Below are 27091 nucleotides of genomic sequence, written 5' to 3'. Positions count from 1 at the left end.
TTATGCTTGGAGAAGAGTGGGGCAACACGTTTGTCCCCGCTTCGAAGGGCTGACTGCGACCAGGCACACATAGTGATACTTAGCTAGTGTTAGTTGTGCTCTCGAGTACTTGTGTTGGAATCGCTGATGTGTGATGGTGTTTTTTTTCCTAAACATAATCTCCTCAGGCTATAATCTTGTTTCTTTCTATTATATCAACACGAAACTTCACCTTCACACGTTTTTTTTTTAAGAAAAAAGAGAGTCCAGCTTCATGAATGAACGATTGCACGTATACCCTAAATATGAACTTTGTAAGCATGACCCACATAATCTATTGCCTCATTGTTTGGACATATTTGCAAACGAAAAATAATTTATAAATAAAACTTTTATATACGTGTTCTTAGTGATTTAAAAGCAAAGGCTGAAAAATAAACTTCGATAACCCCCCTCCCCCCCAAATCAACTTTAAATTTAAGGATAAAAATTCAAATTTTGGCTGATAAGTATAAGAAAAAGCGTATACTTCCATTGTATATACATTAATGAGTAGACCATAAATGTCACCACATTAGATTTACGTTGATGAGAGAGATGGTCAATTAAGAGAGAAAAAAGGTAGCAAGTACTCTAGTTACAAAATATAAAGAGTAAAGTCCATCACCGATCCCTAAACTTGTACTGTTGTGTCATCCCGGTCCCTAAACTCGCAAATCGACCGTTCATGTCCTCAAACTTGTTCGACTGTGTCATCCCGGTCCCTAAACTTGCATATCACTCATATATCACTCATTTAAGTCCTCCAACTTGTTCAGTTGTGTCAAACTTTATGTGAACGCAATATTTTGGGACGCTAAACAGTTTTAATTCAGAAACTTTTCAACTACAAAGTTGTAGGTCGCGTCGAGGGCTACAATTTTGATATAAAGTTTGTCTTCATTAGAGTTCACATGAAAAAGTTATGAATTATTTTTTGATATAAAGTTTTAGACCGTCCTGTTTAGGGACCGGGGTGACACAACTGAACAAGTTGGAGGACCTAAACAAATGATCTGCAAGTTTAGGGACCGGGATGACACAGTCGAACAAGTTTGAGGACCTGAACGGTCGATTTGCGAGTTTAGGGACCGGGATGACACAACGGTACAAGTTTAGGGACCGGTGATGGACTTTACTCTAGTATAAATATTACCTTATGTCTCTAAAATACTGTTGTTAGGTCTGACCCTTCGACAGAAAGAGAGTTGACCCTTCGACATGAAGAGAGTATAAATTACTAGTAGTAATTAGCTACACAGTAGTAAAGACTAAAACAAATGGAAGCTAAATTTATTTTAATCAGAATCGGAATCGAATACAAAACCCTGGAAATGAAAATAAAATCGAATACAAATATGGAGCGAATATGAAACCAAATGAACATGGTAACAAATATTTGTCAGAATATAAAACCCCCTTAGTTAAGCTCCATTAATCAACGAGGAGACATGGCATGTTATTTTTCTAGAAAAATAGGTCAACATTTTCAAATTTTATATCATCAATTTTCATAAGTGGTTCCACACCGATTTATAAGAAAACATTTTTCATCATAAGTTCACCCGCTTGCGAAAACAATTATTTACTTCTTGGTCTTTTAATCGAAACCAAGACCTCTTACTCAGTATATAGCTTACTTTTATCATCTCATTTATCAAACTCTTGTTGTCTAAATTGGAGGTTCTTTTTTTTTTTATTTCTCCTCTGAAAACTTGCAATGTTTGTTTTGCACTTAAAATAATGTCAAATAAAGTCATAAACTATTTGACTACAACTATGAACTTTGATATAGAGCACTCGCAGGTCTAAGATTATAAAAAATAGATATAAGATTTTGTAATGAATATTTAGAGCCTAAATAATCTCAAATGATAAAGTCATTGACAACAAAGTTATAGATTTTATCGAGCTCTATAATATTGATTGATACAAAGTTTATCTTCATCAGACTTTACGTGATAAAGTTATGTATAAGACTCCGTTTGAATAAAATTATTGGTTGGAAACTATACTGTTCTTTAATGCCTACAAACTATTTGAACCGAATTTACCCCATAAGCATAGGGGTGAAAACGGTACGGAATCTTTCCGGATCCCGGACCTATTTTCGAAAACAGAATCTATCAGTCGGAATTTTTCGGAAATGGAAACGAATCCGGAAATATTTTCTCGGAAACGAAATCAAAAATGATAAGGGCAGTTTCCGTCGCAACTTGGAATCGGTCGGAAACTTTTCGGAAATTTTCTCAGAATTACCAGAAATTTTGAGATTGAAATACCCTAGATTCTTTTTTTAAGCACTCAATAGTGAATACCATGGCGTTTGTCTGTTATTTTTTAAAAAATATTTGTTATGCAAATCTAAAATTACATAAGAATATTTTTTTCCTGCATTAGGATTTATCAACAGCATTGCTCTCTTAAACATAGATAATTTATTCCATAAATTGTGTTTTGTGATGTACTGTTGATACTTAACAATTGGACTTATATAATTATGTTTTGTAATGAATTGTTGATCGTTGAGACTTGAGAATTGGATTTATCAGTTTGAGGGGTTTTTTATTCCGATAAATTTTCGTTACCATATTCACGCCGGTTTGTTTTCGCTGCATTTTCGGTTTCGATAATATTCGATTCCGTTTTCGTATCCGGGGTTTCCGATTCCGATTCCGAAAAAAAAATATGAAAACAAAAACGATAAAGATGGTTTCCGTCCGTTTCCGTACCGTTCTCACCCCTACGTAGGCACACATGGTCGAAGGCAACACATCACTATAGATGAGTAGATTTTTTTTAGAACTAGCAATAGTTCCATTCGTCAATAAAACATCGTGTACATCAGTTAATGACCAAATTTGGTAATCCAAGTATCGGAGATGAAGAAGGAATCGAAGCGGAGTTCGAGATGGAGGTCGTTCCGGGAACAGAGTAAGGATCGTCTGGAGTCCGAATCAGCTGCGATCAGGATCGGCAGAGTCCGAGTTGGACAAGGTTAGCCGATTGGGCTGAATTCGACAATATGATACGGCATACATTGTCAGGTTGGGTTGGTGTGCTTCATGAGGATTGCCACGCGTGGATAGAGTCCTAAGAAGGCAATTGTATCTATTAATTAGGATATTTTATGTAATTTCCTTAGAGATATGTTTGGGCAAAAGTCTGCCGCAAAGACTTATGGTATATTAGAGTTTGTTAGAGATAAGAGTCGTGTCCAACATGGATATGTTTTGTAATCTCGGGTATAAATAGACCCCGAGCCCCATGTAATTAAAATAACACATGTTCAATACAATCTCGGCGCATCGCCACCCTTTTTACTTTCGTTTTGTTTCGACGAGTTCTTGCTTTCGGGCTGAGCTGCATCGGTTTCGATCTTCAACAAGAGGTAAAACTTGTTATGGCGGCTTGCGTTCTCGGGATTAATGCTTTCATCTTCATGATACTCTAATCTTGTTTATGTAATTCGTCGAGTTATCATATATCTTATATAATCTCTAGCAATATTGCTATCTAACCTTCAATCGACTAACGTACGTCTATTACTAGAAGGCATCCGATTAGGTTAAGCACCGATATTGACTTAGATTATATAGGATATCCACCACTCTATAAAACATCCAACGGCTTGATTGTCTAGATATTGTCTTTCTTTTCATACTTATAGCTGCATCAGTTAAGTTTGATCTTGTGAGTCGTGATTAGAATCTCAATCTTTTCGCCTGTCTTTGGTTGCCGATTAGAGTAGCATCGGGGTTTCAGTCGATCTTATCTGATTTAACTATATTTACCCTATATGCTTGATTGATATGTTAAATCTGCCCTTTATGTTAAGATCTTGTTGCATTTAAATATATTAGGCTTTCGTTTGGTATATTCTACTTGCTTTGATATCTTAATATAGAGTGGTATCAGAGTATTAGCCGATATATGCTAGATCTATCTGATCGGCTATGCTATGAACATATATAGCCTCGTTGTTAATATATATTTCGATCTAAGTGATTTATACTGTCTCGGCATGGCGACCTATCTATCCCAATCACTTGATTTAAGTATATATCGACATAAGGATTATATACTGATAATATCTACAGCCGATCGAATAGATTTAGTTTTTTCTTACTTATTCATGACTGCCGATCGATGCACATATGACATCGGCTCAAAGATAAATGATATGTCATCGGCAATTAGCCGATCGGCTATCGTTTATGGATTTAACCGCGGTTTCTTGTCTTTGTTTCTTGTTGATTGTAGGATCAAATCAACTGGCACGCTCATATACCTAAAGGCAAGCTTTTGGACCTTCACTGGAGTTAAGCAGATCTCCTAGGCCTCGTATTTTTACATCAACAATATCATGTCTCATGACTTGCTTGATAGCTTTGTAGTGCTCCAACTTCAAAATTTAATAGTTCGGTCTGAAGTAAAGTTATGAAACGACTAAAACCCAGTTTCATCTCTTTTATAAGAACACTTTAACCATCTTTGCTCCTATTTTAGATGAAATTAAAATTGTTTGTCTAAACTCCAACTTTAAATTTTAATAGTTAGTAGATCTAAAGCCTCTTTAATTTATTTTATGAAAATACTTCAGCCATTTTTCTCCCTTTTTAGATGAAGTTAAAAGTACTACTCCATTTGTCCCATTTTAAACACAACCATGAGTTTTCATGTCTAACTTTAAGTGTCCGTCTTATTTTTTTTCAAAAATTTAAAATACATAAGTCGCGTAAAAATGTAGTATTCCTGTTTTATAATAAAAATACCAATAATTTTTAATAAGATGGACAATCAAAATTGGATACGAAAATTCATGACTGCACTTAATACGGGACGGATTGAGTATTTTGCTAAGCTCCACCTCCACGAGCTGAGCCAGGGTTTACGATTCTGATGAAATCCGACCGGATTTCGCGAAATTTCGACGTTTCGACGAGGCTCGAAAGTAGAAACCATCTGAGATTTCGAGAAGTTTCATTCAAATTCAAATTTAAATTGATAAAAAAAGAAAAAAATCAAATAAAATCTTATAAATACTATGATATTTATAGAACTTATTAGGTTATAAATTTTTGAAAAAAATATGTAATGTGTGTATTTACTTAAACTTACATCTGGAAAGAAAAGAATAAAGAATTAAAGAAAGGAAAATTACTGATCGAAATTTCGATGATTTCGATCGGAATTTCGTCAAAACCGATCGGTTTTCGAGAACTTATCGGCAAACTCAGAGAATTTATATTCAAATTTTGGTTTATGAAATTTGTTCGGAATTTACCAGTTTTTCACCGAATTTTGTGAAATTTCGAATTCCGTCAATGCCCGAAACGGAAGGGCCAATCGGAATCGTAATCCCTGACCTGGAGATTATACTCCCATTTCGATTACGATTATTGTTATTATCGCTAAACCAAATAAACTACTAATCCGGAAAGGACTCCAATAGTTTCGCGAACTTTCTCGCCTCCCCCTCGCGACGCCCACCGCAATTCATTCCTCATCCGTCTCGGTCTTGGAGGCAAAAAAAAAAATAAAATAAAATAAAGAATCATCTTTTCCTATACTAATTACTAGCACTACTACTCCAGTAGAGTAGGAGTCGTGCTAAGTAATATTCTGCAAATAAAGATTTTCTTGTCGCCTCCGGGGCGGAAACCAATCAACCCGGGCCAACCTCTTTCTGCCTATAAATTCTACTACTACCCCGGATAGCGGATTCACCAAGTTCGCAGCAGCAATCGTCTTCCTCTTCTTCTTGTTGTTGTTGGCGATGTCGGCGATGTCGGCGGCGGGCGGCGGCGGCGGCGTGGGGAAGGTGGAGCGGCTGTCGTCGATCGACGCGCAGCTGCGGCAGCTGGTGCCGGCGAAGCTGTCGGAGGACGACAAGCTCATCGAGTACGACGCGCTCCTCCTCGACCGATTCCTCGACGTCCTCCATGGCCTCCACGGCGACGACCTCAAGGATCTCGTAATTTATCCAACCCTTTTCTTCTTCTTTTTCTTTTTCTTTTTTCTTTTTTTGGTTGCAATCTTGGATTGGAGCAATACTATGTATGAGTGTGAGTATGTGAATCCAACTGAGCTTTTCGTTCCAGGGCAACACGTGGCATTGTTTTGATTGGGATTTTTTAGTTCAGTAGGTTTTACTTTTAAGTGTGCAGATTGGGTTTGGATTTGTTACTACTCTTTAATCTTTAGTGGGGGGTAAATTTGTGTATGGTTAATTCTGTGCTTTATTAATTATTAGTATGGGTTTAGTGTAAAGCTTGAATCTTGGAGGTGAATTAGTGTTCTCTGATTTGTTCAGTTGTTTGTGTGCTGATTTAGTGTTCTGGGTACTGAGACTGAGCATACCAGTGGATTCTGTTCTTGATTAGGCCCCTTCTTTTTTTTTTCCTAAACTCGTGGTTAGCTTAGGGGTTAATAATAGCTGATCTGTAAATTGTGTCAGTCAAACTTTACCTCATCTGTTTGGGATCTCTTGTTGAATCAATTAAAATAACTGTTTTTTTTTTTACTGACAAGGATCTATACTAGTAATGAAGCCTGCAGAGTTTGACCGTATCAATTAATTTTGGTTCTCAGTAAAAACACACTGTTCAAGTATGCATGGGGTTATGGGTGTGTTGTTTCTCAAGAAACAGAGTTGATTGCAGAGTCTTCTTCCTTTATATACCTTCCTGTAAACTGAACCTGAATCCATACAAATAATTTTAGCAAATGTACAAATAATTTTGATTCTTTCCGTGTTCATCTTTTCATTGTTGTTTATTATGATTTGATTAGAAGGGATTGCCACCTTTAAACTGAATTTGCGTGCTACATGATAGGTTCAAGAATGCTATGAGGTGGCCGCGGAGTATGAAACAAAGCACGACGTGCAAAAGCTCGATGAACTCGGCAACATGATAACAAGCTTGGATCCGGGCGACTCGATTGTTATTGCGAAAGCCTTTTCGCACATGCTTAACTTGGCCAACTTGGCTGAAGAAGTCCAGATCGCATACAGGAGGAGGATCAAGCTCAAGAAGGGTGATTTCGCTGACGAAAACTCGGCAATGACTGAATCCGACATTGAGGAAACACTCAAGAGGCTTGTTTTTGACCTGAAGAAATCCCCTGCTGAGGTCTTTGATGCCCTCAAGAGTCAGACTGTTGACCTTGTTTTGACTGCACATCCAACACAGTCTGTGAGGAGGTCACTGCTCCAGAAACACTCCAGGTTAGTTGGCGAAACAGCGCAATTTGCTCACACCACATGATGTAGTTTCTAGTCTCTAATCTCGATTGTAACATTCTTATTTCAGGATTCGGAACTGTCTGGTTCAGCTTTATTCAAAGGATATCACTCCAGATGACAAGCAAGAGCTTGATGAGGCTCTCCAGAGAGAGGTACTTGTTGCAAACATTATGTTCATTTACAAAATGCTTTGCATTATTTTCAGCATGAGGTCAGAAAGATCCATAATCCATTCTTATGCTTCACCTGACATCCTATTATTTTAGATCCAAGCTGCCTTTAGAACCGATGAGATCCGAAGAACACAGCCCACTCCCCAAGATGAAATGCGTGCTGGCATGAGCTACTTCCATGAAACAATATGGAAGGGTGTTCCAAAGTTCTTGCGCCGTGTGGATACTGCATTGAAGAACATCGGTATCGACGAGCGTGTTCCTTACAATGCTCCTCTTATTCAGTTCTCATCTTGGATGGGAGGAGATCGTGATGGTGAGAAACATATCTATTTTGTTGTTGGTTCTTAGCACTATGCCTTATAAATAATTACAGCACAATGAATCCTCTTTAGATGTTGTCTTTAAATTACTACCACTTAGGAGATACCATGTCTGTATGCACTCTAAATTTCAAATGACCTTTACAGGAAATCCAAGAGTCACACCAGAGGTTACAAGGGATGTCTGCTTGCTTGCAAGAATGATGGCAGCAAACTTGTATTGCTCACAAATTGAGGATCTCATGTTTGAGGTACAATTTGATTTGACTATTTTAAAGTACAGTAATTATTATGCATATGATTGTTGGATATTGATAAAGCTTTAAATGATTTCAGTTATCTATGTGGCGATGTAACGAGGAGCTACGCTCACGAGCTGATGATCTGCACCACTCTTCTAAGAAAGACGCAAAGCATTACATAGGTACAGTTACAGCATTTTGGGCTTAACTAATGATGTAGGTTGCTACAAGAGGCCATTTTTGGAAAAAAAAATATTCTAATTGTTGTTTTTTTGTTGAATCTTGGATGCAGAGTTTTGGAAGAAGGTTCCTCCGAATGAACCATACCGGGTGATACTGAGTGATGTGAGAGATAAGCTTTACAATACACGTGAACGATCACGGGAGTTGTTGTCCAGCGGATATTGCGACATCCCTGAGGAAGCAACTCTGACAAATGTTGAGCAGGTATAGAAATTCCCAGCAAAAATCAATAATTTCCATGTATAACTTATGTTCAACGATTTTTTTAACACATATTTATCTTCTGTTTCAGCTATTGGAGCCCTTGGAGCTATGCTACAGGTCGCTGTGCGCCTGTGGTGACCGTGCCATCGCTGATGGAAGCCTTCTTGATTTCTTGCGCCAAGTTTCCACCTTTGGACTCTCCCTTGTGAGGCTTGACATTAGGCAAGAATCCGACAGACACACCGATGTCCTTGATGCCATCACGACATACCTGGGCATAGGATCTTACCGTGAGTGGTCCGAGGAACGCCGTCAAGAGTGGCTGTTGTCCGAACTCAACGGGAAGCGACCATTGTTTGGCCCAGACCTTCCCAGGACAGATGAGGTTGCTGATGTTCTAGACACATTCCATGTGATTGCCGAGCTCCCTGCTGACAGTTTTGGAGCCTATGTTATTTCCATGGCAACAGCCCCCTCGGATGTCCTTGCTGTTGAGCTCCTCCAACGCGAGTGCCATGTCAAGACACCGCTTAGAGTTGTCCCCCTGTTCGAGAAGTTGGCTGATCTTGAGTCTGCCCCTGCGGCATTGACCAGGCTCTTCTCGATAAGTTGGTACAGGCAGAGGATCAATGGTAAGCAGGAGGTCATGATTGGGTATTCAGATTCAGGCAAGGATGCTGGCCGTCTCTCGGCAGCTTGGCAGATGTACAAGGCTCAGGAGCAGCTCGTCAAGGTAGCGAAGGATTTCGGGGTCAAGTTGACGATGTTCCATGGACGAGGTGGAACCGTTGGTAGGGGCGGTGGGCCGACTCACCTTGCCATCTTGTCTCAGCCTCCAGACACGATCAACGGATCGCTCCGTGTCACTGTTCAGGGTGAAGTCATTGAGCAGAGCTTTGGTGAGGAGCACTTGTGTTTCAGGACACTGCAGCGTTTCACCGCTGCTACACTTGAGCACGGCATGCATCCACCCAGTGCACCGAAGCCAGAATGGCGAGCTCTTCTTGATGAGATGGCTGTGGTGGCAACCAAGGAGTATCGATCCGTAGTGTTCCAAGAGCCACGCTTTGTGGAGTATTTCCGCCTTGTAAGTCCTTTCTCCCATTTATCATCTTCAATTCTTCATCAGACTAGTAAAACCTCTAAAATAGATTGAAAAGTGAAAACTTAAAACTTAAAAGTAATTATTTGCTTTGTGCAATGATTTACCATGGCAATCTTATACTTTGATGAAATAATTGTAAGATAGTGAACTAATGCAACTTAGGAGTAGCATACCGTGCCACTGTTATTTTTGTGATGGAACAGTGTAAACTAGACTAAAGATAACCTTGGAGCCATTGAATTAGACTTATTAGACTTTTTCAAAATTATAATTTGTGTTGTTTGTGGTTGGCAGGCAACACCTGAGACAGAGTATGGAAGGATGAACATAGGAAGCAGGCCATCCAAGAGGAAGCCGAGTGGAGGCATTGAATCACTCCGTGCGATCCCATGGATCTTCGCATGGACGCAGACCCGCTTCCACCTTCCCGTCTGGCTTGGATTCGGTGCTGCATTCAAGCACGCCCTTCAGAAGGACATCAGGAATCTCCACATGCTCCAGGAGATGTACAACGAGTGGCCGTTCTTCAGGGTCACTCTCGACCTGATTGAGATGGTTTTCGCCAAGGGTAATCCTGGCATTGCTGCCCTTTACGACAAACTCCTCGTTTCCGAGGATCTACAGCCACTGGGTGAGAAGCTGAGAGCCAACTATGTAGAGACACAAAAGCTGCTTCTTCAGGTATGTTCCCTAAAAACTTCAACCAGTACAATTCCAACTTTTACAGTACTCTGAACTCCTGATTACTCCTTGTTATCATACAAAAGATAGTACAATGATTGGCTATTTTTTTTTTTTTACTTCAGGTTGCTGGCCATAGGGATCTTCTTGAAGGTGACCCCTACCTGAAGCAGCGGCTCCGACTCCGCGACGCCTACATAACCACCCTGAATGTCTGCCAAGCCTACACGCTGAAACGGATCCGCGACCCGGATTACCACGTCACGCTGCGCCCTCACCTGTCCAAGGAGGTGATGGATGGGAGCAAGCCGGCCGCGGAGCTTGTGAAGCTGAACCCGGGTAGCGAGTACGCGCCAGGGCTGGAGGACACCCTCATCCTGACCATGAAGGGCATTGCTGCAGGGTTGCAGAACACTGGTTAAGGCTTAGGAGAGATTGCCTGAGCGCCATCTTTTTTGTATCTTTCCTTTGATCATTTGCCTTGGGCCCTGTTATTTTGGATACTGCTGAATATTGGTCTCCTTACTGAGGGAGGGGTAACAAATACCGGCGTTTTTTTGCCTATGTATATTATTACTGAAATAAAAGGAGACCATGATCATTATAATAACCTAGTATGTTCTTCTCGTGTTTTATGCTTAACAGAGCTCTTGTTTCTGGCATGTTCAATAAAGATAGACCATGATCATTCTACAGTTCCATATAAACGAAAAAAAAAGGTCCAAAGTCAAGATGCATATATGAATGAATACATGTACTGTTTGGCAACAGCAAATTAGTCACATTCTACCTTGAGGTAAGGTAGTGAACTGTCATTTTTCGAAGGATGAAAAGAAACATAATAACATATGTACAAAATGTCCCATGAGAAAAATACCGTAGAAACTGGAGTCAATGGAGTCAACGAACAAATAAACCTGATCCCCTCAAGAAATAAATTGGCCAATCACTATTGCACAGCCGGTCCCAAGAATGCTTAACTATGTGTATCCCACCAATTGACGAAAATTGTACAATGTAGCAGGCTTTCATGCACCAGCCAAAGAAGATCATCCCTCCCGTCATATTCGACGGTTAGGACTTCCAACAAGATTTTATCAAATCTTTAAAAATTTGACCAACAATTTTACATCACCTAGAATAAGTTTAAGTATGACTTTTCAAAGAAAATCTACGCATACACCATTTTTCCTGTTTTTAAACTAAGTCCTAAGTTTTAAAAGTTTGATAAACTCTCTAAAAGCTGCCTGGTGTAGCCTGTGATGCATCCATCTACTTACTGCATTCTTCTTTTTTCATCCCCTCCCATCTCTTGCAGAAGGAAGGAGAGCCAACTAGCCATGCTTCCTTCCTCTCTGCTGCCCTTCTTCTTTCTCCTTTTCCTCATCCTCCATGCCACTAAGCTAGATGCTGATTCTGACCAATTCATCTGCAATGGATTTAAAGATACTGATCTTAGTCTTAACGGGGAAGCTTCAGTCACAAGTCGACTCCTGAACCTTGGCAACATCCCCCAAAAAAGTAGCCATGCTTCCCGGAGCTTCCCTTCGTCAGCTGGAAAAATACCTTCTTTCTCGACAAGTTTTGTGTTCGTCATCTCCTCTGATTATGCCAACAGGAGTGCTAATGGGTTTGCATTGGTAATATCTACAAACATTAGATCACAGAACAACTTGCAAGGTATGTACATGGGACTTGATCCCTTTGATGATGAAAACTTCTTGTTTGCTGTCGAATTCGATACCAAAAGAGACAGTGAATTCTTCGACATCAACAACAACCATGTTGGGTTAGACAGCAGCAGCTTGATTTCCCTTCAGCCTCAACCCGCAGAGTACTACACCCCTGATGATTTGTTCAAGGAGTTGACACTTTGATCAGGTGAACCAATACAGGCATGGGTGGAGTATGACAGCAAAGCAAAAACGGTAAATGTCACTTTAGCACCTTACTTGATGGATAAACCTCGACGTCCACTGATATCATTGTCAGATTCCAGTCTAATCTCCATGATATTGCAAGATAATCAATTAGCATCTATAGGGTTTTCATCTGCAACAGGCCCCACACACAGCGGCCATTACATTCTCGGTTGGAGCTTCACCACAGATGGGGAAGCTCAGCCACTTAACCACTCTGCACTGCCTCTCGAAGTGGCTCATGATTTTGCAAAGCAAGATAATCTTAAACCTCCAAACAATCAGAGACAGGAGCAAGATCGTTGTCAACTTCCTAACCATAACATATTAGCCATTGTTATATTATCAGTACTGGTTGCCATGTCTGTCCTTGTTGCTGTTATTGTTGTTTTGCTATGCCGCAAGAAGAAAGCTGGGAAATGTGAAGATTGGGAGGCCAAATGTGGGCCATGCTCTTTCAGGTACAAAGATCTAGTGACAGCCACTAGTGGATTTGAGGACAAGATGCCTTTTAGGCAGAGGAGGATTTGGGAGGGTTTACAAAGGGGTGCTCGCTGTTACTAAGCAGAATGTTGCTATAAAAAGCGTTTCTCCGGAGTCAAAGCAAGGAATGAAGGAGTTTGTGGCGGAGATTGCCATCCTTGGCCATGTCCGCCACCATAACCTTGTGCAATTGTTAGGCTACTGCCGATAAAAAAGGAGCTTCTCTTAGTCTACGACTATATGCCCAACGGCAGCCTCGATAAGTACTTACATGATCAGGATAACACACCTACTATAGGTTGGGCTATGAGGCTTGGCATAATCAAAGGTATCACATCTGGCCTCTTTTACCTACATGAGGACTGGGAGCACGTAGTCATCCACCGTGATATCAAGACGAGCAACGTGCTCCTTGATACTGACATGAACGGGAGGCTTGGTGACTTTGGCCTTGCAAGGTTGCATGACCATGGAACTGATGCGCACACTACGCATTTCGCTGGTACATGGGGATATATTGCCCCTGAGCTATCAAGACTGGGCAAGGCAACCAAGGCAACCGATGTGTTTGCATTACAAGGAGTGCTCATGACGACCCTGTAGTGTTGGTGGACTGGGTGCTCGAGACATGGCAAAATGGTTCGATCACCGACACCATAGACCCGAGACTGGAGGATTGTGTAGCAGAGGACGCAGAGTTAGTTCTAAAGATTGGGTTACTGTGCTCGCATCCCTCTCCCAATGTGAGGCCAAGAATGCAACAAGTTGTGTAGTACCTAGAGAGGGTTCTTACATTGTCAGACTACTCACCAAGTTTCTTCACCACTGAGGTTCACAGTGATGACACTGCAGCCTATGATCAATATGTGATGTCATGTCCGGAAACAACATTAACTGGTCTATCTGGAGGAAGGTAGTGGTGTTTAGTGTATTGTTAAGTAAACTACGGAGTATAGCTTTGTCTGTCATAGTGCTCTCTGTTAGCAGGTTGTTAGCTAAGATGTTAACAGGTGGCCCCCACAACGCGCTCGGTCGCTCCGCCCCAGGGAAGACGCGGGCGGTGAAAACGCCGTCGCCCCTTCTCTCCCGGCCCCTTCTCTCCCCACCTCACCGCCGCCAGAGTAGCTGCTGACAAAGCCGGCCGGCTGCAAAGATGGCGGCTACGGGGCTCCTCTTCTCCCTCGCCCTGGTGCAGCGGTTGGGGCACCGCGAGACCGGACGACGGGAGCACGGCGCCAGCGTCGACGCCGGGATCCAGCGCCAGCGAGCTTGGATCCGGCCCCCCTTGGCCGGATCTGGGCTGGGACGCGTGGCGGCGCGAGGGCCGCGCGGAGGCAGCGGCGACGGCGTGTGGCCCACGCGGAGGGCCGCGCAGCGGCAGTGTCGGCGTCGGCGTCGGTGGTGGCGGTGGCCGTCCAGATCCATGCCGATGGGATCTTGTGGGGCGGCAGCTGGCGGCGGGGCTGAGTAGTGGTGGCGGCGTCTGGTGGTGTTGGCAACGACGTTCCGTCTAGATCCATGCCGTCCGGCCGGATCTGGGGGGGTGGCGCCTGGCGGCGGGGATGAGCGGTGGCAGCGGTGCGTTCAAGAGGTGGTGATGGTGACGACTGGTGGTGGCGGCGGCGGCGGCGGAGCCCAAGCCAGGGTGGCTGACCAGAGCTTCAACACGCTTGCCAGGCCGCGCCAGTGGATTTCTTTGCAGCGGCGACGTGACGGTGTCCTCCCTGGCGGCGGCTTTGGCTTGTGTGGTGTGCACCTGGCCTCTCTCTCTCTGCAAGATCCGGTCCCCTCCGCCGGATCTGGAGCGAGAGCGCCGTGCTACAGTGGACGTCTCGGTGAACCGATGCGGAGCACTGTGATGGAGGGTGTCATCGGCATGGCGCGGAGGGTGGCTAGGCGATGGCGAAGCAGTCCTCTAGCCCGAGGATGGCGCGGGCAACGGGATCGCGGCGGAGTCGACGGATTGCACTGTCAAGGAGGAGCAGCGGTTCTTCGACGGGCTCCAACCCAGACTTCGTCCTCCTGCGACGGCGCCTTTGCCGACAAAGATGACCACATCTCACCCTCTCCCCATCCAACCCAACTGTGTGGATGTCGTTGGAGCGTGTCGGGGGTCGAGCTCCTCGACGGTTCGCCGACGGCATGGCGCCGGCGCGGTGGCCACGCGTCGAAGGCTTTTGACGGTGGTGGCGGTGGAGCGTGCAGGAGTTTTTTTGGGAAGGGACGAAATTCGGGCGAAAGCCCTGCCTTCGGGCCGGCAACAACGACGTCTGTGGGCGCTGCTCTCTCCTTGGGGTGTTGCTGTAACTCTTGCCTCTCCCATTCTTCGGGTGAAAACCTTCTCCTGGCTCTCGGGACGGGCGACGGTGGCATCCTTGGTGTCGTTTCCTCCTTGGAGGCGTCGTCGCAAAGATTTCCTGTTTTGCTCTTGCAGCGTTTGTGGTTGTAGGCGCATGGTGTGGTTGTTTTTTTCTTTCTGGGCTATAGTCTTCCAGGACTATAACTTGTATTTTTCTCCTGCTTTATCAATACATGAAACTCGCACTGTCTTGTGCGGTTCGTTTCAAAAAAAAAGATGTTAGCAGGTTGATTTCCTTTCTTTTACTGTATGGGTTCTGTTCTGTTTGGTGCTTTTTTCTTGACTGGTCCTGTTTGGCTTTCTTATAAAGCTGGGTCGATCAGTACGATTGATCTTTGCTAAAAAAAAAATTAAAACTATAGCTGTGTCTGTCTGTTGCTTATATGTTTTCAGTGTCAATGCTGGTCGTGTGCCCAATTAAAGGTAGTGGCTCGTATACAAACTATTTCTATTATCTAAAACAATTGTAAATTCGCTCCATTTGGGCGAATAATTCACTGTCTGAACCCTTTTCACACAAAGAGTGTTCATTTTCTGTATGGCACCATCTTAAAATGGGCAACCCTATCTATTGAATTCTCCTAACACTGTTATCGATTTGCTCAGATTTTGTTAGAAAGTTATATACTATGCACTGTTAGTTTGACTATGCATCCTCACTGTTGATCAGGAAATCCAAATATTAATTATCTTTTGAATCCTCCTAACAGCATAATTCAGATGATACGAACTTTTTATTTGCTGTTGTTAATTATCACCCAAATCAAGAAATACAACTAGCATAATAAGGAAATAAAGTACCCAAATATGTTACTTTCATGCACTAGTTAGTATAGCTCGAAATGTGCACTGAAAATTTAGTACATATTTGTTTTTTTTAAGTATTGATTTGATTCCTTTTCTTTTAACTAAAGTATACTGTTTATATGATCTAAAGACAACCATTTGTCCGATTTTGCACCTACATACCAAATTACATGTGCAACATGTTACTAGTAATCTACTACTCTCTCCGTCACAAAATATAAGGGATTTTTGGTTGAATGGGACATATCCTAGTATTACAAATCTAGGATGAGTCCCATCCATCCAAAATTCCTTATATTTTAGGACGGATGCAGAAATAATCATCTAAAAGTTAATTCAGTGAGCAAATTCTTCATATACTTAGTTGTATGTTTGGAATTGAGGTAGATTATTATTATCTCTGTCTGGTGCAACTACATTTTGATATTCTGTCATTTGGTAATTACCAGTAGATGGACAGCAATCAGTGACATTGCCGAGTATCCATACCGGTTGTGATATAGAATAGCACCAACTAACGGTTGAACCAGGCGGTGGCACTAATTTCAGGTAAAACGAAATGAAATCACAGTACAATTTGCATGACAGAATAATAAATCAATTGTTGTAAATTGACAGCGCTACACTACGCATACCATTTACTGTGAGCAAATCATACACCAATTGATTCCAACAAGTTACTACTCTACTCTACAAGGAAAATGGGGGGTAGAAGTAGAAGCGTGGCGGTGAGATCGGAGGATGGAGGCGCACCTCGGTGAGCTCGGAGGAGAGGAGGGCGCGGCCCCGAATCCACCTGCTCGGGCGCGCGGCCTCCTGGTGGTGGCACGGGATCGACGATCTGATGGCGGCGACGGACGGTGGCCCGACGAGGAGGAAGCGGCGGCGCGGGGCGGGGAGAGGAGCAGCCCGCAGTGCCTCCGCCTGATCTCCGGCGAATCTCCGCCGCCGCCGGCTGGTGGAGAGAGAGGTTGAGCGATCGGAAGTTGAGCAGTAGTCTGCATCCAAACCACTCATCGACCATCCCATGGCTTACTTAGCGCACCTAAACAGGTTACTAAAACATAAATTTTAGGGCATCTCCAAGAGAAGGCTAAACATGTCACTAAAACATAAATTTTAGGAATTTGGTGAAAATCAGCCCTCCAACAGACTTCTAAGTATGGTCCCAAAATTTACCTACCTCCAAAACCAGGACCAACCTGAACCAAATATTGGGCAACTAGAAGTGCTCCCAATCGAAGCAATTGTTCCTGCCCGTGCCACTGTTTTTTCTTTCCCTCGCGCCAATTTTTTTCCTCGCCCGCGCTTTCCCTCAACCACCGTCTCTTCGTTCGCCGGGAGGAGCCGCGCCTTTCTTCCCCTCCTTGCGCCAGCTCCGTTTAGGGCGCCGCCGGCAGCCCATCTAGGTCACTGCCAGCCCTCCGTCCAGGGCGCCGCCGGCAGCCCATCCAGTGAATTTCGTTGTCCCTTTTTTTTTTTGTGCGTCTGGATAAAATCATCAAGATCAGGTATTTCATCGTGGGACACTCTGACCATTCTTCCCAATCAACTTCTCCCTCATCTTCAATAATCATGTTATGCATGATAAAACAAGCTTTCGTGATGTATCCCTGTGTCTTTTCATCCCAATATTAAGCTAGCCCTCGAACAATGGCAAAGCGAGCTTGTAGAACCCCAAAAGCTCGTTCAACATCCTTCCTTACTGCTTCATGTGCTTTGGCAAAATATTTCCTCTTGTTGCCATGTGGTTCTGGTATTGTCTTCACAAATGTGGCCCAAGAAGGATATACGCCATCAGCAAGATAATATCCCATCGTATAATCGTGACCATTTATACTATAGTTCACTTCAGGAGCCTTGCCTTCAGCTATCTTTGCAAATAGCGGGGATCGATGAAGTACATTGATATCGTTATGAGACCCAGGCATAAAAAAAAAGCGTGCCAAATACAGATATCCTTTGAGGCAACGGCTTCTAAAATTATTGTAGGCTCATGCACGTGCCCTTGGTACATACCATGACATTCCGTAGGGCAGTTTTTCCACTTCCAATACATGCAGTCTATGGAGCCTAACATGCCGAGGAAACCTCTGTTCTCCCCAAGTTTAAGTAATCGAGTTGTATCATTCTCATTGGATGATCTTAAGTACTCATGTTCAAAAACTTCAACAACTGCTTTCACAAACCTTCTCAGGCTCTCTATAGCGATACTTTCTGCAACACCAAAATATTCATCCAAAGCATCTGCTGCTGTACCATAAGCCAACTGACGCATTGCTGCAGTGACCTTTTGATGACAACTTAACCAATTATACTGGCTGCATTTCTTTTCTGCACAAAATAGTCATCGTGATCCTCTACCGCATTCATTATGCGGAGAAACAGAGGCCTGCTCATTCTATTCCTGCGCAATCATAACTAGACATGCATATATATGCATATGACAAAAAAATAAATCATATAAAATTTACGACATACAAACCTGCACCTAAATAAAACTGGGCCATAGGTAGGATTATCGAAAAAGTAGTCTTGGTATAATCTCAAGTGCCGTGCTTCTCTATTGCGATCAACCACTTTATGTCCCATGACAGACCCACCATGTCTTGGTGCATTGACAGAGTGTCAATAGCTATGGACGACTTGTGCCGCGGAAAAAAAAATCATCGTCATCGTCAGACGATGATTCATCCACAAGCCGCTGAAACGAGGAGCGAGGACGACTCATCTTGGATCAAATCAACTGCCAAACCATTATTCGTCACAACAAATTAAGTTTTTCCCTTGCGACGTTGTCAGATCAAATTAAAGAAAAATGTCATTGACCAGAAAAAATCATAACATTGAGGGTCGTCTATATATTAATCTGCAGATTGATGACACGATCGTGTAGAGGATTAGCTAGGCCTTCCGTTTTTCCAAATATTTATTCATCATATCGAATTAAGTTTTTTATTCCATAAAAACATTGTGAGACCAAAAACATAAAAAAAAATTCAACAAAGCAAAAACATGGTTGCTAGCAAAAAATTTTACCTGTGCTCGTATAGTTTATACGCACTGTACAAGTGCTTGTACCTGTCACCAATCGTTGCTGCTCGCTGCCGTTGCCTAGTTAAGCGAAAAGCTAATGCCGCCGGCGCTGAGAGAGGAACAGCTCTGTGTGCGTCTGCAGCACTGTGTCCTTCGTTCGATATCATATCGCTGCGCCTTATATAGCCTCACGAACGGGCTCAGTCGTGATCTCGCACGCGACTAGGATTACTCGCGATCTCGCGATTGACCAAAGCCCAGTCCCCTCCGCGCGATCTCGGAAATAAATTGTATGGCACCTCATGCCACAAAGCATGGATGGCCGACGACAGGAGTGGCGAAGTGCATGCATGCAGCAACATGGCGGAGACGACTGGATCAATCACTGACAAATATATTTTGACATAGTTTTCACATAAGCAGAGCATTGATGAAATATTCTGCAATCTTCAGGATCCTCAAATCCGAGTGCCTTGGTCTTTCATGTCACCGTCAGCAATTTTTCCCTAAACCTGTATTGATTGGCTGTGTGCTGCATCCAAGCTTTTGCAAATTGCAAACAACTCTGTACTTGACAACGTCCAGCGCGACCTCCCCTCCGTGATCGCACGTCATAATAACGAATCCGCACAAAATTAGTTGAGAAGGGCCCACCAGTGATGATGTGGCAAATTTTAAAATTTTGGGAACTAAAAATTTTAGGCATCTCTCGGAGAAGGGGGTGTTTTATAGGCCAAATTAGTTTTTGGCTGTCCCTAATATAGGATTTTTGGGGCTTTAATTTTAGCCCTTTGTTGGAGATGCTCTCATCAGTTCATTCTAAACTTCAAATTTAGTACTCCCTCCGTCCCTAAATATTTGACACGTCATTGACTTTTTTAAACATATTTAACTGTTTGTCTTATTTAAAAATTTTAAATAATTATTAATTCTTTTCCTATCATTTGATTCATTGTTAAATACACTTTTATGTATACATATAGTTTTACATATTTCACAAAAGCTTTTGAATAAGATGAACGGTCAAACATGTTTAAAAAAGGTCAACGGCGTCAAATATTTAGGGACGGAGGAAGTACTAGCCACTTTTGCTTTGTTTCGCGTTACAAGACGTTTTAGATTTTGAATAGATTTATATATGGATTTATGTATATGTTTCATATATGTATATATCCACATTTACATGAATATTAATTAGACAAGAGATGAAAAAACCAAAATGTCTTATAATATGTAACAAGAGGGTACAATTGTTGTTCCATGTTAAAGATCTATACACCCTCGAATGAATCTCAAGCAATCCAACATAACTCATACTTAGGTTGAAGATAAATATATCTCGTTCATGTTTTGCTCATTCGGTTTCTAACTTTGTCAATTTCAAGATGTGTGTGTTATCATAGGGTAAGAGCACATGTATTGTGAGCGTTGTTTCTTAAAAAATATATATTTACTCAAGAATATATATACCTAGATAGTCAGTGACAAAACAAATGCTCTAAGTGTGCACGTATTGTGAGCGTCGTTTCTTAAAAAAAATTACTCAAGAATATATATACCTAGATAGTCAGTGACAAAACAAATGCTCTTGTAACTGACGTTATTATCTTACATCGACCTTTGCCATTTTTCTCCTTTACAGTACTTTTGGCTGCCTGATGTTCTAAGCAATTAAAGTCACATAGATAAACATTAGTTAACCTACAAAGAAAAGTATCAATACATGTGTCTGCAGCCTTGCACTTTCGAAGTTCAGCTATAATTTTCACCATGTTCAGAGAAAAGAAGAATTACTACCCATGCTGGTGAAACCATTTGATGCCAAGCTATCAATAAAGAGACTAATTAAGAAATTAAAACCGACCAAGTATAAATATTTGGTACACAGCTGAGACAACAGAAAACACAACTCTCTGGAGGAATTAACAATGGATACAGTCTCAGGTACACTACAACCAAGCAATCTCCTCATCACACATGCACATACATGACCAGGGACAAGTAAGAAATCAATCCATTTCAGATTCAGCTGTCTGTCTTCAGGCCGGTCGATCACAGATTCACAGTATGCAGGTTCTTTGAAGGAGAAACTCAACAGGGATCGAAACTACAACTAGCTGAAGCAACACCATACATGCAGTACTGCAGCATATGATGAACTGATAAATATATATATATATATATATATATATATATATATATATATATATATATATATATATATATATATATATATATATATATGTATGTATGTAGCAGATATCTCCAGGCGATGTCGATCAATTGAACGGCAATGGAGACACGCCAGACGACGGTCAGTTCGATGTCATGGTATTAGCTGATGTGGAGTAGTAGGACGCGACGCTCCTGATCGGCGTCTTTGAAGGGCACACCCTGAAAGTAGATCACAAACAAAAGGTTGTTTACATGGACATGCATAGTGATATGTGCATGTAAAATTTTATCCGGTATAGTAAGGATTATTGAACCTGATAGGCTGGCCACTTGCAAATATGCCACTGGAGTTCAGGGCGTTAATAGCACCATCAACCTGAAAATATTTTTAGATAATATAAGTTTTTTATTGAACTAACCAATTATACAATTGAGAAGATATATACAACTCTACTAAGTGCGTACACTCCCAGCCTCTGCATAACTACACAGTGCACATAGCCAAAAACACTCACTCGCACCCTCTAGTTTCAAATTAAAGAATACATGAAAAGTTTATGTGTTATATGGAGATTTCATATTTATGTATATTCTGAATTCCATGTTATACTATATATCTAAGGAATGAGATGTAGGTCTTAATTAAAATGCCATTGAATGAACAAATTATAAATTACAGGTCTGACGGTTATTCTAGTACTAGTTAGCATAATCAAGCTATCTAGTATACCTTTTGTTGATATTTCTTTTTATAACTAAGTAATGATGAGCAATAGAAGTACAGAATCTTAATTATTCGAGTGTATGTGCATGGCATTTACATATATGCATGTAAATGGGCTGTAAGCTAGGACGATCTAAACCAAGAGCTAGTGATCGATTATCGATCATTAAGAAGAACAGCTTGCTTATTAGGATGAGGAAATTAATGAGGATGTTTATTATTACATTGCTCCTACACCATCTACTATACTTAAATTCAAGCCAACCAATGTGCGAAAATTACTGCATTGAGAACTGACATATTTGAGAGAGTCACCTCAGCAAACTCAATAAAAGCTATGCGGGTGGGGTGACCATCATCTCCTAAAAGCTTTAGGCGGAAAACCTGCATATAATCCATGAAATGGAAGAAAGCAAGATAATTCAGATAAATATATTACGGTACAAAAAATTCAGATAAATATATATGAGATTTGTTCCAGTCCAACAATGCCAATCCTATCTAGGTAGATCCAACGATTAAAAACGATTTGGTACTATGAGGTGCCTATACCTCGAGGTATTTTTTTTTGGACCAGAATAAATCTCAAATATATACAGTGTGTGCTGCTGAAAAATAATTAATGAAGAGGAATATCAATTCATGAGATGATTATATTCTAACCTGACCAAAGTGTTCCTCGCAGAAGTATTTCAAATCTGTTACATTGACCTATAAAAGTTAACAAGGAACTTAATTATTAACATTGGAGACAACTGCTTAATTATTGGAGAATTTTTTCTCAAGGAGGATTAAGGTTTCGCATACACTCTTGTCGATGTTTGTGCAATAGATTGTTCTTGAGCACATCTCCCTCTCAGCTTCAGACTACCGAACAAATTAATTTAAGAGTGAGTACACAACATGTTGAAAATGGGATGATCTATCTTGATTATAAATCATGGCAATAACATGGTTCCTTGGGCTGTACTGACCTGAGGAAGAAAAGAAGGGTTCACAGGCATGATTGCAGTCTTGGAAGGTGAAACCCTAAGAGGGCAAATGCCAAGAACATACCCATCAAGATCCAATGCAGCATAAGCATCACCTGAAAATAAAAGGGGGCTTCCATGTTATATCTCCAGATTATATTTGTATGAACCTCTCACTTGTATTGATGAAAAACAAGATTCAGGTTTGAAATGTGCCACTTACTCTCATCTTGAAATTCAATAAATGCAAACCTAAGGCCAGATGAGTGATCTCCACAGATGCGGCAATCCACCACCACCTGTTGCAACATATGGACAAATTAAACTAGAGCAACGAATTTTAAGGCGTTTAGGACATTACAAACTAGAGAAAATCATGTTATTTTAGATTGCTCCCAGCATAGCACGAAGCTATTATTCGTTTCACTTAAAATCTAACTTTATGAAAACACTATCTTTACTAGCTAGAACCAAATAATTAAGAGGACCCTGTTATAAACAAAAATCTTCTGAAGTAAACATGCATGTCCATAAAATTTTACAAACTGGCATATACATACTTCTAAAGAGTACGTTCCACCACCTGATTCAAGCCTTTCAAAGGATAAAAAAGAAATTAGTGCGTCACATGAACATAATTGTGCTTGGCACTTGCAAATGATGATGCTTTGGTCACTATATACATATGCATATGAATGATATATATCACAATATCAAAAGTTTTTCATATATATCGAAAGCAGTCTTACTCAATCACCATACATATCACAGTTATATACCTAGAAAACTAGTGAAGCTAAGTGTGCGCGTGTTTATATAAACGCTTGCATCTACACTGTGTTTCGCAAAAAGAAAAGGATAAAAAAAATAGTGGAGCTAAAAAAATGTTTACTCAGGCACATATATATACACATGGGAAGGAAGAGGCGTACGCTGCAATAGCTCCGGAACAGTTCAGCTAACATGTCCTCAGTAACCTGAAACACACAAATGCATACCATTATTATCTTTCAGAAACAAATGAAGTGTCACACATTATATTTGGATGTGACAAATTACTCCATATATGCAAGCCATAGAAAATAAAAATCATCGCATTGCAATCCATGGAAATATCAGTATCTTACAGTATGGTCTATATCACTGACAAATATTGTTCTTCTCACAAACTCTTCCTTCTGGGCCCTTCGCACCCTAGAAGAAAACGGGGCTGATCTTCCTTGTCTGGAGAAGTTTCTACTACCCCTCCTCTGTAAAAATGTAGTCAGTAGATAGGAATTAATTAATTAGGGACCTCAAAATTTTAGGAATTTGTCTAAGATGGAATATACATATGATGGCACAGTAATATAATACTGCCTCCGTTTTTTAATAGATGACGCCGTTGACTTTTTGTCACATGTTTGACTATGAGTGATAAAACAACTCATAGCAAAATAAATTATAATTACGTAATTTTTTTAAATAAGACGAATGGTCAAACATGTGAGAAAAAATCAATGACGTCATCTATTAAAAAATGGAGGAAGTATATAGTAGATCATAGTGAAGGAGAGAGAGAGAGCATTAGTGACATATATATGCACCATGCATGCATCCATGGAACTTTAGGAAAGTAGCTATTCATGGCCAAAAGAGGGGGAAAAAGGACGAACCAAAAGTGGAAACGGACTAAATAGGAAAAGATCTAATTAAGACAAAGAAGAAAAAGTCCCAAACCAAGGGGAAAGACTATTTCAGTTTCCACCCTGCCTGAAGAACCAAAATCAAATCAAGCATCTAAAGATTGTAGTTTCTTTCATGTGACCGTCACATCAAAACAGATAATATCACAGATCATGCCCCCAAACATGGATCTATCTCCCGTAAAAATTGAACCCTAGAAAAAAAATGCATGATATCTCTGTCTCTTTATATATATATATATATATATATATATATATATATATATATATATATATATAGATAAATTAACTGGTGCTACATGGAGTATGGGCTCCAAGATTCAAATTGAGTATATACCTAATTTGAATGAGTATGAAATTTTTTTTAAATGTTTAAATATGAACATTAACTTCTTTACTAACAAGTTCAAGCAAGTTTGAACTTTTTTTTGTTAGATTTTGGTTCTAGATATATAACATCCAAATATATAATTCGTTAGGTATGTAATAATGAATTGTGAAATAAAGTTGAGTTTGAGTTGTTTTGTTGTTAGGTATTTGTATGAATCAAATTCATATACCTAGGTATATACTCACAATTTGAAAATTTTAAAAAATTTGAGAGAATTTGTGTGTTTTATACCTTGGAGCCCGGACACCATGGAGTCCCATATGTGTATCCTATATATATATATATATATATATATATATATATATATATATATATATATATATATATATATATATATATATATATATATATCATGGAATGAATAATAATCACCAACAAGAGAGAAGTACTCAAGAGAACGAGTCCTCTCGAACACAGATTCTCTCAAGTCCTCTCGGGCAGGTTCTCTCAGTCTCACTAGTTTTCTTTTGAGTATTGCTACACGTATTAATTTTCTTTTACAAAACTCTTACAAAAAATGATCTCAACCGTTCAAGTTAGGTAGATGGAAGTTAGAGAAAATCTAGATATACTCACAGCGTGACACGTGATGTTAGTAAAAGTTTAGTAAAACAAAATTTAGTACGTATGCATAGAATTTTCCTTTTCTTGTCTTCAATAATAGATGATAAACCCTCCTTGTATTCAAATGTACAAAGAGAGAGACACTCAAAGCATGCAACAACTCCCTCTTGTCTTTCTTGCAGCTCACAGTAAATAAGCAACCACCTCGATCTGACGCTATCCCTATACCAAAAACATAAACCCCCTCCCCCACCGATCTGCGCCTCTTCGCCCTGATTTTCAACACATGCAACTACCGCCACCCGAAAAGGAAAGCGTAAACCCAAAAAACTGTAAACCAAGACGCCACGAACAAGATTGAAACGAGAAATAATCGAAATCGAAATCAAAATCATACGAACACGATTGAAACGAGAAATCGAAATCGAAACCAAAATCAAGTTTCATCGACGATTTGTGATCTGAAAGAGATCGAAGGAAGAAATTACGGAGTGCAAGAAGCGGCTCTTGCTTACACTCCAGTGGCGGGTGGAGGAGATGCCATTCCCGCTCCCCGGCGATCTTCTCCGGCGGATCGAGGCGGCGGCGGTGAACTCCGGCGCGTCCGGGTTGAGGCGCTCCGAGACGACGACGACGAGCTCCTCCGGCGCGCCGTCGTGGCCATCGCCGTAGCCGTAGCCGTAGCCGTAGCCGTAGCCGGTGAGACCATCAACGCCTCGCCAGAACCCCTCGTAGACGAACTCCGGCGCGTCCGCGGAGAGCTTCGTCCTCCTGGCGGCGTCGTCGTCGTCGGCGGCGGCGGCGTGGCGGTGCCACCGCGGCACGAACTCCTTCGCGTTCGGGTTGAGGCTGCGCCCCGCCGCCGCCACCACCACCCTCGAAGTCCTCGCCTCCTCCGCTCCCATCACCTCCATACGGTCTCCGACTCTCCGTCCGGCTGCGGCGGCGGCGGCGGCGATCGGCGGCGGCGACGAGGTCGAGAGCTCGATCGCGAGGAGGGGGAGGGGAGAAGAGTTGGTAGATTTGGCACTACGACGATGTGAACGCGGCGTGCTTTATATGCTACAACCGCAAGCGCGAGCGCCTCACCCTCAGTGACGCCCTGCGCCGCCACCGGTGGCCACGCACGCCACACTCACCGACAGGTGGGGTACGCGAGGATGTGGGCCCCACTGTCAGCGACCGCGGTGGGTCGGTGAGCCGGTCGGGAGGTCCCACCGGTCGGCGAGAGGAAGAGTTCCGTCTCTCTGTTTGGCACGCGACAGCTGTGGAGGAGGGGTGTGGGGGCGGGGTGAGTCGCTGACGTACGGGCCCCACGGGTGGCGTGGGCCAGGGCGGTCAGCGAGAGGCGCGGGTCGGGTCGCGTGTGCGGTCTCCGAGGTCAGGAAGTCCATCTGACTAGGTCAATGACACTAGGGGCCAACCAGGGGGGTGGGGGCCCTTATGTCAGTGATGACGCGAGCGCTCTTTACTGTCGTTTTGGTTTTTCTCGTGACGAGAGACGCTATGCGTGCGTCTCGTTTGGTCGTCTGGAAAAGCGAAAAAGAAAAAAAAAATGGGGGAAATGAGATTAGTTTTAGGTTGGAGTGAATTGATGCAGTATAAATTTCTGAGATAGATTTAATGATGCCAAAGAACCATTTTGATTTGGAGTAATCCATATCCATTTTATCTGCAAAGCTAGCTAAGGCTAGAATGATATCATGACGGGATAAATCATCTCCATATATACTGATATA

The 27091-nt window shown here is 41.7% G+C and overlaps 2 protein-coding genes and 1 pseudogene across 2 annotated transcripts; 2 read left to right on the top strand and 1 right to left on the bottom strand.

Annotated features, from left to right (window-relative positions):
- The first annotated feature begins 5603 nt into the window (after nt 1-5603).
- LOC127784473 (phosphoenolpyruvate carboxylase 2) lies at nt 5604-10848 on the top strand. Its single transcript, XM_052311788.1, has 10 exons — nt 5604-5995; nt 6858-7249; nt 7335-7419; nt 7534-7756; nt 7911-8014; nt 8100-8187; nt 8298-8452; nt 8541-9539; nt 9852-10238; nt 10364-10848. The coding sequence occupies exons 1-10, from the start codon at nt 5798-5800 to the stop codon at nt 10658-10660; spliced, it is 2928 nt and encodes a 975-aa protein (XP_052167748.1). The 5' UTR covers nt 5604-5797; the 3' UTR covers nt 10661-10848.
- Nucleotides 10849-11578: 730 nt separating this feature from the next.
- Nucleotides 11579-13702, top strand: LOC127784736 (L-type lectin-domain containing receptor kinase SIT2-like; annotated as a pseudogene).
- A 7403-nt stretch (nt 13703-21105) lies between these two features.
- LOC127785335 (polyadenylate-binding protein-interacting protein 8-like) lies at nt 21106-26346 on the bottom strand. Its single transcript, XM_052312767.1, has 10 exons — nt 25868-26346; nt 23840-23962; nt 23645-23689; nt 22936-23011; nt 22716-22828; nt 22549-22608; nt 22405-22452; nt 22057-22125; nt 21332-21393; nt 21106-21236 (listed from the first exon to the last, which is right to left on the bottom strand). The coding sequence occupies exons 1-10, from the start codon at nt 26264-26266 to the stop codon at nt 21158-21160; spliced, it is 1074 nt and encodes a 357-aa protein (XP_052168727.1). The 5' UTR covers nt 26267-26346; the 3' UTR covers nt 21106-21157.
- Nucleotides 26347-27091: the final 745 nt, after the last annotated feature.

This window comes from Oryza glaberrima, chromosome 9 (assembly GCF_000147395.1).
Source record: "Oryza glaberrima chromosome 9, OglaRS2, whole genome shotgun sequence".
In the NCBI taxonomy this organism is placed as follows: Eukaryota; Viridiplantae; Streptophyta; class Magnoliopsida; order Poales; family Poaceae; genus Oryza; species Oryza glaberrima.
The sequence above is the reverse complement of the archived record's forward strand: the minus strand, read 5'-3'. Positions and strand labels throughout refer to the sequence as shown.